General features: G+C 43.1%; 1 protein-coding gene across 1 annotated transcript in view; it reads right to left on the bottom strand.

Annotated features, from left to right (window-relative positions):
• Nucleotides 1-1,549: 1,549 nt before the first annotated feature.
• The window catches only part of PIEZO2 (piezo type mechanosensitive ion channel component 2), a 137,662-nt gene continuing 121,328 nt past the window's right edge, over nucleotides 1,550-17,883 (bottom strand). The window contains exons 39-46 of the mRNA XM_054381538.1: nucleotides 16,568-16,715; nucleotides 13,132-13,320; nucleotides 11,993-12,085; nucleotides 10,607-10,779; nucleotides 7,910-8,029; nucleotides 5,080-5,159; nucleotides 3,268-3,448; nucleotides 1,550-1,802 (exon numbers count right to left, since the gene is read on the bottom strand). Coding sequence (XP_054237513.1) covers nucleotides 1,550-1,802; nucleotides 3,268-3,448; nucleotides 5,080-5,159; nucleotides 7,910-8,029; nucleotides 10,607-10,779; nucleotides 11,993-12,085; nucleotides 13,132-13,320; nucleotides 16,568-16,715 — 1,237 coding nt within the window. The remainder of the gene's footprint in view (nucleotides 1,803-3,267; nucleotides 3,449-5,079; nucleotides 5,160-7,909; nucleotides 8,030-10,606; nucleotides 10,780-11,992; nucleotides 12,086-13,131; nucleotides 13,321-16,567; nucleotides 16,716-17,883) is intronic.

Genomic DNA, 17,883 nt, shown 5'->3' with positions numbered 1-17,883 from the left:
ATATAATAAATAGCAGCTAACTACAAGAAAGAGATTTATTTGTCACAGAACGTTAGAAGAAGGTCATTCTTTTCCCATTTCATGTAAAAAGGCAGAGGAAAAAGTACTTCTAAAATGACTTTGCCACATGTGCTTTATTTTAAGTCGTTACTGAATCAAAACTACACAGTACACCCCCTTTTAACATACCCACATACCCTACCCACTCCATGGTTCTTTTTTTTTTTTCTTTTTCTCAATATTTTTTTTAACATGGAATGAAGCCTACATTGCAATTGTAAATTTTCATGCTACAATGTTCTCTAATGAGCCGTTTGTGTCACTAATATGAGTAATTTCAGGGAGAAAACAAAAGAAAAAGGGCCAGTTTTTCTCAAGCTCTACATTGGGGAACCTCAAAAAAAAAAAACCCGTCTCGGATGTAAAAATGTGACTTGGAAGATGTAAACATTTTCATATACCTGAAACATTGGAACAAGAATATCAGCTAACAGCAAAACCGAAACAAAACCCAAACCAAAACCAACAACAGAAAAAAAAAAAACCCAAAACCCAAAAAAAGCACCCCGCAAAAAAAAAAACCCAAAACCAAACAAGAGTTGCCTTAACTCATAGAAACGGGAGAAAGCACGTTGTGGGGAGCAGGGAGAAGCAGACACTATTCAGTCTTTTAAAGGGTTCAAAGAAATGAAGTAGCTCCTTAGGTCATTGAATTCACTTTCTTTTCTCATCTAAATGGAAAGCAGTAAGTTGGAAGAGGATGGCCCAGCAGAACACCCCACCAATTCACCATGGCTGTTCTAGCCATTAGCTAACCTTGACCAAGTGTCAAGTTTCAGTTGCTTGTTTTGTTTTGTTTTTCCTGAGAAAAGTCATTGCTATTTGGTGGAAATGTCTTCTGTGACTGTACAAATAAAATAAGGCATTTAAAGAGACTGTTAACTTGGTTTCTTTTTGCTGACAGAGGCTCGTCCACAGTGTCCCTTTGTACATCAAAACCTCTGCTTTTTTTTTATTTCCTACAACTGGGTATGGCCAGAATGTCTTCAGTTCCCACTGAGGCCCTGGGTCTCGGGTGTCCTGAAGTCTAGTCAGTGTCCCATTGCTGTAGCTTGTAAGTCAGTGATGCACAATTGCATATTGCACAATCCAATCTGTATGGCTCCAGGAAGGGTAGCAGAAGGTACGCTGGAGTCATCTGTGGGTTTACTCCTTTTTTTCCTCTTTGTCATGATGGCCTGGAAAACTCAGCCAGACAAAGATGCAAACTTCGCATTGACTGAATTACAAAGTAGACCCCAGGTTGTAGAGGAGTGGCACGTTAAAAACAACAAATCATCCAACCTTTGTCCCTGTTGATCCTTAACTTGAAAGGCAGCACGGATTCCTAAGGCCATAGCTTCCAGGACTCCTTCAGTGAAAAATAATTTTGCTACCTAACTATAAAAGGCTTAGCTCTTAAGAGAATATTGTGCTTTTTTTTTTTTGCCTTTTTTATTTTTTTGCTTTTCCTTTAAAATTCAGATGAAATCAACTCCGTTCACAGAGATCAATTAGTTTTTTCCCTAGTCCACTTGATCATAGTCTCTGGTGAGCGATACAGGAATATTAGTTTGGCATAAAGGTCTTCTTCTAGTTCCAGTTCTCCAGTCTCTCGTACTAAGAAAATGTCAGTACACAACTTCAGGATTCGGTCAACATTGGGTAGCTCCTCAAACATGATGGAGTGAGAGATCCCACTGAAAAACTCACGGACAAACTTCCCTATCACCAGGACGACAGAGGCATACAGTCCCATGATGCTGAAAAAGAGAAAGGAAAGAGTTCAAACCATGCCTTGAAAAAGGGTCAGCCAAGTGTGAGCAAGCTCATCTACATGGCTCAGTGTAGACTGTCAGCTGAGTGAACATTAATTTCTAATTAGGATCTTGTTTCTGTTGGGCTGCAAGGTTAAGGAAAATAGGGTCCCTTCAAACACCACAGAAACCTGGGAACACAAACAGCTCAGGCTGCTGACTTCCATGCTTTAACCCCAGTTCACTGATTGTCTCAGAGCCTGTCTGCTACAGCTTGGAAGCCAACAGCTGATGAAGTTAAATGATCTGTCAGGTTTCATATCTAATATATTTTATTGAAGTTTGTGTAACTGGTGACTGGTGTGAAGGATGCTTCTGCCCTTTTTCCCACTGCAGAGTAGGTACAAGGGCATTACCGTACCTTACAGACCTGAAACCTTCTACAGATCTTGGGAAAGAGGAGCTCTCAGAGAAGTGTTGGCACACTTTGTGACTGCAACTTTGTTATTTTGTGATCTTGTCACCAGGCCAAGGAAGAATAGAGGTGGCCAGTTTAAAATCCCTGCTGATCACTCCAGCAGACTCAAAAGATCACTAAGAGCTCAGCAGCTAGGTCCTCCCAGCAGAGGTGGTGGCAGAAAGCTCCCTGCTGATGTGATAGAATCACAGAATGTTGGGGATTGGAAGGAACCTAGAAAGATCACCTAGTCCAACTCCCCCTGCCAGAGCAGCATCACCTATACCAGATCACACTGGGATGCATGCAGGCAGGTTTTGAATATCTCCAGAGAAGACGGCTCCACAACCCCCTGGGCAGCCTGTGGCAGTGTTCTGTCACCTTCACAGTGAAAAAAAATTTTCCTCATGTTTCCATGGAACTTCCTGTGCCTTAACTTGCACCCATTGCCCCTTGTCCTGTCATTGGGCATCACTGAGCAGAGCCTGGCTCCATCCTCTTGGCACTCACCCTTCCCGTATTTACAAACATGAATGAGGTCACCCCTCAGTCTCCTCCTCTCCAAGCTAAAGACCCCCAGCTCCCTCAGTCTCTCCCCATAAGGAAGATATTCCACTCCCTTCAGCATCCTTGTGGCTTCCTTGAGGTTCTTTTTGAACTGAGGGGCCCAGAAGTGGACACAATATTCCAGATGCAGCCTCACCAGGGCAGGGTGGAGAGGGAGGAGAACCTCTCTCAACCTACTAACCACAGCCCTTCTAATACACCCCAGGATGCCATTGGCCTTTTTGCCCACAAGAGCACATTGCTGGCTCATGGTCAACCTTCCATCCACTAGGACCCCCAGGTGAATTTGAAAATCTCACAACACTCCTTTTCAAAACGTGATGTTCAAACACTACAACAGCACGAGAGAAAGAACACCACCACTCCCACCCCAAATCAGTAAACAGAGTCACCTCTACTTCTAGCTTATCTACATTATTTTAGTTTGAGGTAAAGATTCCTTCTTACCCATAACCAGCCAAGAATCCAAGGCTTGGTGGACTGACTTTATCACTGAATACGAAGAGCTCAAGACTCTCTTCTGATGTTTTGTATCTTTTCCCAAGCTGATTCAAAACCCACCACTCACGAACTCCCTCTTCAGACACATTTTTGACCAGTGAAACAGTAATGTTTTCCCATCTGCAGTCTGTTGGAGGAAAAAAAAAAAAGAAGAAATATATATATATATATATATATATATATATATATATATATATACATACATACACCAAGAATTGCAAAAATCAACTGTTTTGAGTCAAACTTCAAACATAAGCATGGTAAAATGGCAACCCTAACCCTAACCTCCATTTCACATTATTTATCTTCCAAAGCATATTATCTAGACTTCTGTGGGTTTCCTTCTGCAAATATTATTTGAATGTGCATTAAATAAATTAAATGCTTCATATCACCTACATTTCCCCCTGCACAGCTGTCAAATCATTTCAGTATTTTCAGGTAGTTCAATGACAGTCAGCACATATCATAGGATCACAGAATCATAGAATTGTAAGGGTTTGGAAGGGACCTCAAGGATCATCTAGTTCCAAACACACTGCCATGGGCAAGGACATCTCACACTAGATCAGGTTGCTCACAGCCACATGCAGCCTGGCTTTAAAAACCTCCAAGGATGGGCTTTTACCACCTCCCTCGGCAATCTGTTCCAGTATCTCACCACCCTCACGTCCATAAAAAAAACACATTTAACCTTGAGAGAAAGTGGTCAGCTTCTATATGTCAAATGGAAACTGTAAATAATTTAGACTAAGAATAGAATTGATACAAAGAAGAAATTTGTTACACTAAGAGTGGTGAAACACTGAACCACATTGCCCAAAGAGGTGGTAGAGGCCCCATCCCTGGAAATGTTCTAGGTCAGGTTGTATGAGGCTCCTACTCTTTGAACCCAACAGGATTTTCACAGGCATGTATGTGCACATCTCTACCTGCATGTATTCTGATTGGGTAACAGCACTCTGAAATGAAATGATTTTACAGAATCATAGGATGGCAGGGGTTGGAAGGGACCTCAGCTAAAGCAGGGTCATGCACAGCAGGTTGCCCAGGATCGCAATGCCAAGGTGAGTTTGGAATCTCTCCAGAGGGTACTCCACAACCTCTCTGGGCAGCGTGATTCAGTGCTCTGGTACTCTCACAGCAAAGAAGTTTTTTCCTCATGTTCAGATGGTGCCTCATGGGTTCCAGTTTGTGTTCATTGTCCCTTCTCTTACCAGTGGGCACCACTGAAAAGAGTCTGACCCCATCCTCTTGCCCTTTGCTCTTTAGATATTGATCAGCATTGACAAGATCCCTTCTCAGTCTTCTCTTCTCCACCGGCCTTTCTAAACTAGAGTCTTTGTAGCCAATAAGGAAGGAATAAAAGAAAAACTTAAAATAATTTAGTGTTAATGTTTAGGTTGAGAAGCTACATTTGCAGATGTGCAGCAGTACTGAGGGTTTGTGGTAAGGCAGCAGGAAGATGCAGAGAAGTGAAAGCTATCACTTCCTCAGAAAACAAGGAAAAGCAGACTTGGAGGGAAGGAGCTGGACTTCATCCTTGGAGTCCTTGCTCTTAAATATGAAGCTCAAACACTTCCAGATGCATTTTCTTCCTTATGTAGTATTACCTCATCTCTCCCCAAGCTTGCAGACACCAGCTAGAAACCATCTTAAGTGCATTTCAGGGTGTGGTGCCCATAGCAGCTCAGCAAATGTGCAAGTGTGGGTGCTGTGTTGCACTTCTTTCAAGCTTTCTGTGGTCAGGACACATACCTGTCAGTAGCTGCTTTATAGGTTTTGCCAGAGAATCACTAGGAGCCTTGATGTAGTATGGGTACACTTTCTCTAATGTTCTGGAAAAAATGAGAAAGCAAATATTTCATATTTTTATACCTCTACAATAACTTAGAAATACCTAACAGGGCCATACACAGTTCTCAGCCATTCTTGGCTTAAGCTATGATTTTATGGTGTCCAGGTGTCACATCTGAAAGGCAGCTGGATTTATGAGCTCTGCTCTGTCAGTATTTCAGCAGGGAGCTCCATCCATAATGTCACCATTCACACACCATGAATCCCACACACCTGGGGCCTGTGTGTTTGCAAGGAATGTGGACTTTATATTCTTAACAAAGCTGCCTTTATAGTCAGCTGCTATATAAGCAGCACAAAGAAAGGCAACACATCACCAGCAGTAAACAAGCTAGAAAAATATGTAGCTAGAAAAATGAGTGGTGAGAACAGTTATTACTTCAGAATTGCAAGATGTTTTGATAGTAACACCTGAAAAGAGTAAGAATTTTTGCCAGAATCTTTCATTGGGAAATATTTTCCCAGCTTGTAGGAGGATTTCAAACTCCAAAAGAAAGGTATTTGTAAAAGATCATCTATTGGACTCAAAATTAAATCACCTTAAGGGGAAAAAATTATCAACATCTGGAGAGAGAGGCATTTCATTAAAAGCAGAGACACCTTTGTCAAGGGTTAGGGCTTGTCTGGCCACTAAATGAATGACGGACACTCTCCACCAACCCCTCTTGCTCCCCAAAGGAGAAGAGAAAGGGAATAAGGAAGAGAGACCCATGAATTGGAAAAGAAATCGAAAACAGCTTTAAAGACTGAAAAATCTTGGGAAAGAGGAGCTCTCAGAGAAGTGTTGGCACACTTTGTGACTGCAACTTTGTTATTTTGTGATCTTGTCACCAGGCCAAGGAAGAATAGAGGTGGCCAGTTTAAAATCCCTGCTGATCACTCCAGCAGACTCAAAAGATCACTAAGAGCTCAGCAGCTAGGTCCTCCCAGCAGAGGTGGTGGCAGAAAGCTCCCTGCTGATGTGATAGAATCACAGAATGTTGGGGATTGGAAGGAACCTAGAAAGATCACCTAGTCCAACTCCCCCTGCCAGAGCAGCATCACCTATACCAGATCACACTGGGATGCATGCAGGCAGGTTTTGAATATCTCTAGAGAAGACGACTCCACAACCCCCTGGGCAGCCTGTGCCAGTGTTCTGTCACCTTCACAGTGAAAAATTTTTTCCTCATGTTTCCATGGAACTTCCTGTGCCTTAACTTGCACCCATTGCCCCTTGTCCTGTCATTGGGCATCACTGAGCAGAGCCTGGCTCCATCCTCTTGGCACTCACCCTTCCCATATTTACAAACATGAATGAGGTCACCCCTCAGTCTCCTCCTCTCCAAGCTAAAGACCCCCAGCTCCCTCAGTCTCTCCCCATAAGGAAGATGCTCCACTCCCTTCAGCATCCTTGTGGCTCTGTGATGGACTCTGTCAAGCAGTTCCCTGAGGTCCTTCTTGAACTGAGGGGCCCAGAAGTGGACACAATATTCCAGATGCAGCCTCACCAGGGCAGAGTGGAGAGGGAGGAGAACCTCTCTCAACCTACTAACCACAGCCCTTCTAATACACCCCAGAGTGGCATTGGCCTTGTTGGCCTTCTTGCCCACAAGAGCACATTGCTGGCTCATGGTCAAACAGCTACAAACATACTCAAACAGCTACTAGCTGCCACAACCACTTTTGCCTTTATGACAAAGTAAGAAGAGCTGAAATCAACAATATTGTAGCAACACAGCTAAATGCAGGTACATCTTCTGTGTTACTGCTTGCCTTCTGCAAAGAGAGAATTACAGTGGATTCCTACAAAAGAGCCAAATCTCCCCTCCTTGGCACTGTGTCAGCTTAGGAAATAGTCCTGTATCCTCAGGCAGCAGAAAAGTGAGGTGTAAAGTACTTGATAAATGCAACTATCAGATGTATGACAACGATCTGTTTGGATGTACAATGTGTGGGGCTGCAAAAAAAAGGGCTGCACAGGGAAAAGACAAATCTCATGTCCATGTACTGACAGATAGGAACCTCTCAGAGGTCCCACTGCCCACAAATAGATCAAGTAGCCTCCAGGGCTGATGTGTTAGCTTAGCAATATTTAGAGACTGCTGCTGGAAAGAAATCCCCAGTGAGGAGGTGGAAGAGGAAGAGCCAAACTCCTTTCAAATCTGGAAGGAAGTACTGCTGCTGTTAATGCTATAAGGCTCTATCCATAGAATGATGTCTGATATCCATATGAAGAGCATGATCTTTCCACCCTATGAATTTCCATTCCAGGAAATGATCTGATGTCAGAAACGACTGCAGATGTTACCTTCTGACCACTCTGATTTAATGCTTCCTCACCACTCTAATACTATTCAAGAAAAACAATGAGAAAAACAGTCAGAATGGTTACTCAGAACCAAAAAAATCATCAGTACAACACCCTCAGATCAAACTGAACTGAAGTAACTCAAAGGAGACCTTAGCTGTGACTATACTGTAATGAACTTATCTAATAAATCAAAGTAACTAAGAGCTTCCCCATGCTTGGTGGTGGTGTCTCAGTGTTTGTGGTCTTCTCAATCTAAATTCATAAGCTTTTACTCACTATTATGTGATTTCAATGCTGTTGGCCTCTGTGAAGCCTCCAAAGTTATTAGAGGGGGACAGACAGGCAGATAAATGATCAGATTGCACAATCCTGACCTCCTTAGGAAATTAGGTTTAAAAAGGGAAGGTTGCATATGAATAGGTAAAGAAAATAACTTACACCTTTTCCATCTGCTCCTGTCCAGACATCATTGTAGCAATATCTCTTCTGGTGTTTTCTGGTAGGGGAAAGGTAAGCTTATCTGATGCTATTTCTGCTTTGGCACCAAGGGTGAGATTTCTGTTGCAAGTAAAAAGGAAGACAAACTGTCAGCCTACAAGGAGAAGAGCATGGCCCAAACACCCGTTTGCTGAATGCTAGAGCTAGCTGTCTAGCTACTCTAACTGCACTGACACTGGCTACCTTGAGAAGCATCATGCCACCCGCTCCTCAGAAGATGTGTTTTCCCATGGAGGATATGTGGCAGCCTTAAAGGTATATTTTTCTGACCACGTCTCTGTATGTATTATCCAACAGTGATGACAGATTAATACAATTTTGCTCAAGGTATCAGACAAAGCAGAATGGGAAAGAGAGAGCTCTGACTTCAGGTAACAGGACCATCTGCATTACCATGCGTTTTGTGCGAGGGAAGCTAAAGATCATCATCACCACAGAATCACCACAGAATGGATTTAGTCTGGAAGGGATCTTAAAGCTTGTCTAGTTCCAGCCCCTGTGCCATGGGCAGGGACACCTTCCACTAGATTAGGTTGCTCAAGGCCCCATCCAGCCTGGCCTTGAACACTTCTGGAGATGAAGCACATAGAACTTCCCTGGGCAACCTGTTTCTGTGCCTCACCACCTTCACAGTGAAGAACTTCTTCCTTACGTCTAACATAAACGTACCCTCTTTCAATTTAAAGCCATTCCTCCTTGTCCTATCTCTACATGGCCTTGTAAAAAAATCCCTCTCCACCTTTCTTGTAGCCTCCCTTTAGGTATTGGAAGGTCTCCCTGGAGCTTTCTCTTCTCCAGGCTGGACAACCCTAACTTTCAGCCTGTCCTCACAGCAGAGGTCCTCCAGCCTTCTGATCATCTTTGTAGCCTTTTCCCAAAAGGTCCACAGCCTTCTTATGTTGGGAGCCCCAGAGCTGATCAGAGTGCTCTAGGTGGAAGGACTCTCTGCAGAGCAGAAGGACAGAACCCACTCCCTCGACCTGCTGCCCACACTGCTTTGGATGTAGTCCAGGATACAGGTGGCTTTCTGGGCTCCTGTTAAGCCCTCCAAAGGAAAAACCCACTCCCATCCCTGGGTGGAATGCAGGATCATAGAATTATAGAATCATTTTGGTTGGAAAAGGCCTCTAAGATCATTGAGTCCAACTGTTGGTGCTGCAGTAAGATACAGCTTTCCAAAACCCCACCTCATCTCAGCAGAACCATGGTCCTATCAGGCTGGGAGGACTTCCATGGCTGCCCTCAGTCTTCACACGAGCTACAGGACACAGCTAGAGCAGGATCAGTTTCAAATGGGGCCTTGTGCCATGTCCAGCAACTGGATGTAGCAGCTCCTGAGCTGCTGGGGCTGCAGAGGAACACTCTTAGAGATGATGTGCAAAGGCAGAAAGCCTGTATGGCCCTGAGTGACACAAAAGGCTCATCTTACAGCTGCTTCTGGTACCCTGGTCTAGATGAAAGACAGCAGTTTCCCTTTACACCACTTTCAGTCATTCATGGTCACAATGTAATCCACAGCATCAAATTTGAGGGTGAAAAAGATCTCTTTCACCTGGGGTATGAATGTTTGTAGCTACACAAGCACAAGGACAAGCTGAGTAGCAGTATTAAAAATTAATATAAGGTTCAGGGATGGTGGAGTGATGTAATTCACTAGCAGGTACTGTTTGCTTCCAGGAAAATAAGAGAGGTCAACTAAAGTTGAATTAAGGCTACAGATTGATCAAAAACCTATTTTTGACTGTGGAAGGACTGACCCAGCATATTCAGAGATCCCACAGTGATTCAGCTGACTTTTGGGCAGTCTTATGCTGAAGATTGTTATAACAATCCAGCATCTCCTTCCAACAAAACAGGTAGATACAGGGGTTCCAAAGGTCTTTGATTTCCTTGGACAGACGACCTAATTCCAATTTAATCCAGCAAATCTGTAGGGATTCCAGCTGTACAGAGCAGCCAACAAACCACCTGGGTGACTGTGTGCAACTACTTTATATCCTAGGCTGTCTCTTGCAAAAACTTCACTGCGAAGTCATTACTTTAAATAACTGAGGCCAGTCCACTGAGGCCAAAGGAACCACAAATAAAGAGGCAAAGGTCCCCGCAAAATGGATCTGTGCCATTGTGCTATTTGCATAACAAAGTCTCTAAGTATGTGTGCACTAAAAATAATTTCTGTCAGTTCCAGACTCCCCTAACAAGAGGACACTTGTGTTCGTATCCCCCTCGGAGTTTTTCTGCTTTAACTAGGTTTAAATATTAATTTCCCACAAATGATCACAAGTTTGTTGTTTGAGGCAGTTTATTTGAACATGTCCATCAGTAACTGGCTAAAATTTTCCTACTTTTCCCTCCTTCCCCTCAAGTCCCATTGAAAACTCCACCCTGCCTTTTTAAATACTGTTCTTGGAAGGGGCTTCACTTTTTATTTTTTGAGACCTGCAGGCAACAAATGTTTTCCTGGGTAACAAAGGTCACTTCTCTCTGCCTTTCCACTTCCCACTTTCAGGGCTTTTTTTGCTGTGCAGTACAACAGAATCTTCTGTAAAGCTAACCAAAAATGCAGTGTGGAACTGTTCTGCTGAGGAAAGACTTGGCAAATGACCCATTCAAGCTCCTAACAGCCACGTTAGTTACCTTTGAATGCTCCAGGAAAGAACCACTGTGAACTCAGCTGAAAAATCCAGCAGTCCCTGTATCATTTTCTCTCTGCTGGGAGGGCTGATGGTCCATAAAGAGTTTGAGTTTCCCTCAAGATCTGCTAGAGTTATGTCTTCTTTTCCATAGCCCTCTAGAAACTGCAAAGCAGCCTGTAGGTGCAGAAGAGAAGAAAATTTAAGTGTAGTGATATTCACAAGGCACAATTTTACACACAGGCAGAACTGTAAATGTTAGTTAATTATAAGTGCAGTGGTTTGTTTTGCACTGACTGTTTTCCTCAGGTACCACCTGGGGCTTTAAGATGGGAAGGGGAATCATAGAATGTTTTGGGTTGGAAGGGATCCTTAATGGTCATCTAGTCCAACCCCTCCTGCAGTAAACAGGGACATCTTCACATAGATCAGATTGGTCAGAGCAACCATTCAAATTTACCTTGGATGTCTCAATAAACAAAGTAGAGCTGAGCTAGGAAGGCAAACCCAAAATGTCCCAGCTTTTGTTGGGATGATGGCCACAGAGTCCAAAGTGAGACTGTGAGTTCATCAGGTAAAGTCTGTAGAGTCTGTTCGAACCTAAAATTTTGCTCTGTCTTTTGTTAAACATCTTTCTGCACAAAAGATGCCTACATAGGAAAAGGCAGCTTGAAACTGGTAACTTCCAAAGTGGAGCAAGATTACAATATTACTGCTATATATAATATGTGGCTTTTTGGATAAGATCTCATATCAAAAAATGAATGGGCTAGAAGCAAGAACTTTTACAAAAAGTTATGTAAGATCAAAACTCAGTTACTGGCGTAATACAACAGCTTCTACTAGTCCTTTTCCTGTAGAAACTTGTGATCTTTGTGCATGTTGCACCATGAAATAGTGAGGCTGTGTTTAAACATTTGCATTTTTACATCTGAATGTCAAAACCTTTCTAAGGCCATGCACACTTTCTCTGGACAGCATCGCATCTCCTCAACGAGAGGGGGAAGCTGTGTGTTCTATAGGAAGGAGCACAGGGCTAAAAGTGCCAATGCTGAATACCCTTTGTATATATATTTGCAAAGAGAATTTCCATTTAAACATTCAATCATTGTGGAGCATTTTTTATCATACTCTGTGGGAAGGAGTGAAATCTCTTTTCTGTCTTTTTGCCCTGGGCAGCTCGTGGCTCAAAACTTGGACACTTGTCTCACCATAACCTAGCCCCATCCTGACAAATGATTTCTCAAGCCTTTAACTCATGCAGACCTTCTTTTATGGAAACATCTTCCTCCTGCTGGTCACTTACAACTACAAAACCCAAACTCACAGTAGGCCTTCATGGAAACATACACACATTTTTAAGTAATGAGGTATTCCAGATGTCACTTACAGTGTTACCCCTATAGCTTCCCAGAAAGGCATTGAAACCAGTCTGATTCAAATCCTTGAGCTGACTCTGCTGAGCACTCATTGTAAAAATAGGCTGGGAAACAAAAGAACACACATTTGTCACCTTTATGACACGTACACAGCATCCTGCACATCACCATCCAAGACAATCATGGCACTCGGTTCAAAGGAGGAGGTTATGGTCTCACTCCACTCAGAAGCAAGCTGTCCCCACTTTTCTCTTTCCTGTGTGGGCAGCTTCACTTGCAGACAGTTATCTGACTGCACTTGACGTAGGATAATTCATTTGGATTTTGCTGCCAGTAGGTTCTGGTTTTAACTTGCAAATTAAGAGAATGTTTTATATCAGTGATAAACTAAAACCATAGGATCATTAAGGTTGGAAAAGACCTCTAAGATCATCAAGTCCAACTGTCAACCCAGCACCACCATGCCCACTAAACCACGTCCTGAACTACCATGTCTATATGCTTTTTAAATTGAGGGATGGAGACTCCACCACTGCCCTGGGTTGCTTGTTCCACTCTCTCAGTAAAGAAATTTTCTAAACCTCCCCTGGCAGATTTTCAGGCCATTTCCCCTCATCACCTGATACTAGGGAGAAGAGACTGACCCCCACCTCACTCCAACCTCCTTTCAGGTAGTTGTAGAGAGCAGTAAGGTCTCCCCTCAGCCTCTTCTTCTCCAAGCTAAACAACCCCAGTTCCTTCAACTGCTCATAACAAGACTTGTGCTCTAGACCCTTCACCAGCTTCATTGCCCTTTTCTGGACCTGGTCCAGCACCTCAATGTCTTTCTTGTAGTGAGGGGCCCAAAACTGAACTCGGGTTTTGAGGTGCACCTTCACCAGTTCTGATTACAGGGGAAAAACCAATTCCATACTCCAGCCAGCAACACTATTCCTGACACAGGCCAGGATGCTGTTGGCCTTCTTGGCTACCTGGGCACACCGCTGGCTCATGTTCATTAATGTTCATTAATTTAAACCCCAAAGGGATCATTTGTGGGAGCTTGCCTGCATAAGGCAGGAGAGTTCAATTCAATGAAGGAAATAAGAAACAGCACAAGGAAATACCATGCAAAACCAGTTTGCTTTTTGTCTGTCTTCCTTTTCTTTACCTGATAACCTCCTAGAGTTATTGTGATTGATACATCTAGAGGCTTGTTGGTGATGCCTGCAACAGATTTGATTAAAGACATGAAGAGCAGTGGGAACCAGACAATACAAATCAGCAAGACGATAATCATGCCACCCATTCCATACTTCACAACTTTCTTTTTCTTCTGGCCTCTTGGTTGGGGATATCTCTGCAAAAGCAAACAGCAACATGGTAATGTCTCTTCTGTCTGAAGAATGCTTGATATGATGTGCTGGCTGAACACATAATCATAGACTCACAGGATGGTAGATGTTGGAAGAGACCTCTGGAGGTCATCTAGTCCACCCCACCCTGCTAAAGCAGGATCACCCAGAGCAGATTGCCCAGGGTTGCAATGTCCATGTGGGTTTTGAAAGTCTCCAGAGAAAGAGACTCCACAAACTCTCTGGCCAGCCTGTTCCAGTCCTCTGTCATCCTCAAAGTAAGTAAGTTTTTCACAGATTTTTCCTTAAGTTCAAATAAAAATAATAACAACCTTAAGACTTCCCATCTCCTGTGGCAATTTTCTACCCACAGCCAGCCCAGCCATTGTGAGTTACTTTGTTTTTTAACTAAACCTGGACAGACACTGAATTTCTGGTGCCAACAGAGAAAAGTGCCAAATGAGCCCATGTCAAGTGTCTGTCTGGTGAGAAAAATATTGTAAACCTCTGTGATTCTAAAACTTCACAACCATAAAGAGGGGGAAATTGGATAGAGCAAATGGAAGTTTTTATCCAAATGAGTGCAAGTATGAACTCACAGGAATAAACAGCAACAGCAGCACAATAATTTGTTAATAAAATAAAATAAAAGGATATTTGGGAGTGACCCCTTTTCTTGTATTTGCCCTTCCAAAAAGTTTTATCTCAAAGCTCCCTGAGGCAGAATTCCTCTCATACAGACTGAAATGCTGCAAACTGTGTTTCAGAGGGAGAAAAAAATAATAAAACAGTTTGCCAACAACTCACATGGACAACCAGTAGGATTGTCAGACATTGCACTGCCTCCACACTCATTTCACACCTCACAGAGTATTTCTGAGTTGCTCAGAAGCTTAATCCAATCTGTTTCTGGTGAATCTCACACCACCTGCATCTGAATAATGTTTAAAGCTTGTTTTCTGTTCCTAAAGTCTTGATGCTGCTGATGTAACATCCTTCCCTTTCTTAGCTTCTGAGACCAAAAGTGACTTTGCTTTCATTCTTCTCTTTTCAAAGCAGATCACAAAACACACAGCAAAATCACAGAATGGTAAGGGTTGGAAGGGACCTTTAGAGATCTAATCCAACCCCCTTGCTAAAGAAGGGTCAGCCATAGCAGGTTGCCCAGGATCACAATGTCCAGGTGGGAATTTAAAGTCCAGTGAAGGAGACTCTCTGGGCAGCCTGCTCCAGCACCCTCACAGGAAAGAAGTTTTTCCTAATATTTAGTTGAAACCTTCTGTGTCTCACTTTGTGCCCTTTGCCCCTTTCTTATCATTGGACTCCACTGAATAGAGTCTGGCCCAATCCTTTTGCTTTTAGATATTGATAAGCATTGATAAGATCCACTCTTGGTCTGTTCTTCTCCAGGCTAAACAGCCTCAGGTCTTTCAGCCTTTCTTCATCAGAGAGATGCTACAGTCCCTTCATCATCTCCATAGCCCTCTTCTGAACTACCTCCAGTAGTTCTTTGTTTCTCTTGAACTGAGGAGCCCAGAACTGGACCCAGTACTCCAGATGTGGCCTCATTAGGACAAAGCAGATGCAGAAGACTGCTCTGCCTTGTCCATAATTCACATCCTGTATTATTGACCTCATGATTGACCTCATGATAGCTTCACCATCCTGTAAAACGCATTCACCATCCTGTAAATGACATCACTGTAACTTATTTTTGTGTATTCTCCTACAGGGTTCAACTCCACACAGTGCTTTAGGCTCCTCTGCTTCACACACTGCATGGGCAAAATAAGGATGCATTGTATTGCACTGCACCTCAAGCACACGCCAGGAATCTGGCTTTCAGGAAATTGTTCTTGCTTTACAACACAAATCCATAAAGCTCTAGGAGAACATTAAATTTGTAATACAATGCTATATTTGAAACAAATCAGTTACTTTTAAAAAGCAGTGTATCAAGTCATTTGTCTTGCACTACAGAACCCTGTTTTCATTAAAATATACTATCAAGGTCACCAGGGATGCATTATTTTGTTTGTCTGAGATTAGTTCAGGCACTTTTAATGATGTTACAGAATAGCTCAGAAAGCCTCCAGCAGTCCAAGTGCTTGGGCACTCTGCTCAATGTGTGAGAGAGAGAGACAGAGAATCAAAGTACCTTGAACAGCACTCATAAAGCCATGGGTTGTTATTTTTCCACATGGCATTGGCACACACTTGCCAGCTTAGACGTGGAAGACTTCCCACCTCAGATGTATGCTACACATGATGCAGAGTGATCCTGTGGTAGCATAAAAAAACCTGCAGTGAGGTGGACAGTGAAAACAGAACTGGATTATTATTTCTCTGACTCCTGAAGCCTCCACTCATGGCAGACATGGAAGCCATATAGGGAAAAAGAAAAAGCCTACACACAAGATTTGTGTGCACTTCAGCTCTGAATTAATCTAAGTGACATACTTGGAAAGTAGTTGCCATTAAGAGACAGGATTATAATAAAAGCAGAAACACGTCAGTAACACTTCAAAAATGCAGCTGTTTCATTGCAGATGTCCAATTTCTGACTGGTTGGGTCACTCTTAAAGGAATGCTTAATTTCTTTCTCACAGTTGGCAAAACAAGCAAGCATATGGTTGCAATCTTTGGAGGGGTGGTTATAAGGGATCCAGAAATTTGCAAGTTTAATTTCAACTGAAGCTTAAATGATTTAGAGAGACTGACATTTCAGTCAGACAAATGGTGGGTTTATCTGGCCAGTAGTTCAGTTCTGGATGTGCAGGGATGCTCCTGAGATAAAGCAGCCAGTTGAGCTCACTCTCTGGTGACATGAACCAGGTGTCTGGGACTTAAGAGTACGGAGGCACAAGCTCTTCCTTCTGAACTTTCACTTCTGCTAGTTTCCCTGCTACTGCAGGTGACTCATTTGCCTGTCATGGACAAAGGTGCCTGGTTTGAATACCAGGACTTTCAACCCCGGGCTTGAAACTCAGGCCTGCAGTTAAGCTAGCTGTGCAGATCACGGTAATGGTGGGAAAATCAGGCACAAGAGAGAAGCCCTTCTGTCACTTGCAGTGACTGCCAACTAACAAAGTACCCAGCAGTCTGACTATCTCTGAACATAAACACCAGGAGTATCTTCTAACAAACTGTCTTTATGGTGGATTTCCCACTTAGTTAGGGACTCCAGATTGTTTCTCTCTGTTTCTGCACGGAGAAGAGGAGGCTTGGATCGCTCATGTGGGGCTTCCTTACTTTTTCTGACTCTCGCCAGCACTTCAGAATGAATATATGAGCATAGATATCTTCAACACAGATCCAGCTGGAAAGACTGAGAGTGGTATCAGTCCAAACCCAGTCCATTACTGCTCTCAGCTCTGTCAAAAATGGAACCAGGCGGAACCTAAAGGGAGACCACAGCAGATAACTGGTCACAAACGGGGTGATCACATTAAATGAGCACAGTAAGTGTCTATATGATAAGAGAGAGAATTAAGCCAAAAGACAGTTTAATGGGAGATTTTGGAAAGAGAAACACAATCACTTCCTGAGATTGCACAGCTAGTTTTGGGAGCGGTGCCTTTTGACACAGCTCATGTTTCTCTAGATCTCCCTGTCAGGCTATAAACAAGCTGTTGCACCATTAAGCCCAGTAATGGTGATTGAGATATTGATGGAATAGCACAAGAGAGACTTCTTTGTGTTTCCATATTCTTCTGACCTGGGAGTGGAGTTGAGGAACACAGGGTGCTGGGAATGTGTGCTTTATCTCCATACACCAAGTGATGCAGAGCTTCTTTGCAGTCCTCAGTTGCATATGGAATGGGGAGTTATGACTCAGAATTAAGCAGCAGAAGAAGGTGGGCTAACGGGAAACCAACATGCATGTAGCAGCTGTTCAAAGTGCATCATTCCTTTTACTAGTCCTACACTTTTCTACTTGGCCAGGTCACAAAGACTGTTTCACATGAAGAAAGCTTTTGTCTGTAGCTTTTCCTACTGGAATGCAACAGCTCCCTACTGAAAATATTGTGGAAAGGCTGAAATTAATGCCAATTTCTGTGAAATATGTATGTTTTCAACTGGCTTAGCCACAACATTATGGTAACAGCATAAACCACTTCTCACATTGAGGTGATGCTGTGCCTCTTACTTGCACTAACATTCCTAACTCCTAAAGAGCTTCAAAGGTGCAGCACTTCTCAGAAGACACACCAAGGAAACATTTAGCTCTTATTTCTCTTTTGTATTGCCTTTCATTTTATTATTCTCACCTGCTGAGGTAGAGCCTGCAGACCTGCTCTAAGTATCATTTGGGGATTCGATGCCTTACTGCTTTTTTAGGACTGCAGAGCAAATCATGGAATCATAGAATCACAGAATGTTTTGGGTTGGGAGGGACCTTTAAGGGCCATCTAGTTCAACCCCCTTCCAGTGAGCAGGGATATCTTCAACTAAATCAGGTTGCTCAGAGCCCCAGACAACCTGACCTGGAATGTTACCAGGGGTGGGGCTTCTACCATCTCTCTGGGCAACCTGGGCCAGTGTTGCACCACCCTCAGGATTAAAAA

The sequence above is a fragment of the Indicator indicator genome, chromosome 6 (assembly GCF_027791375.1).
Source record: "Indicator indicator isolate 239-I01 chromosome 6, UM_Iind_1.1, whole genome shotgun sequence".
NCBI classification, from domain to species: Eukaryota; Metazoa; Chordata; class Aves; order Piciformes; family Indicatoridae; genus Indicator; species Indicator indicator.
This window is presented reverse-complemented; position numbering and strand designations above follow the sequence as displayed.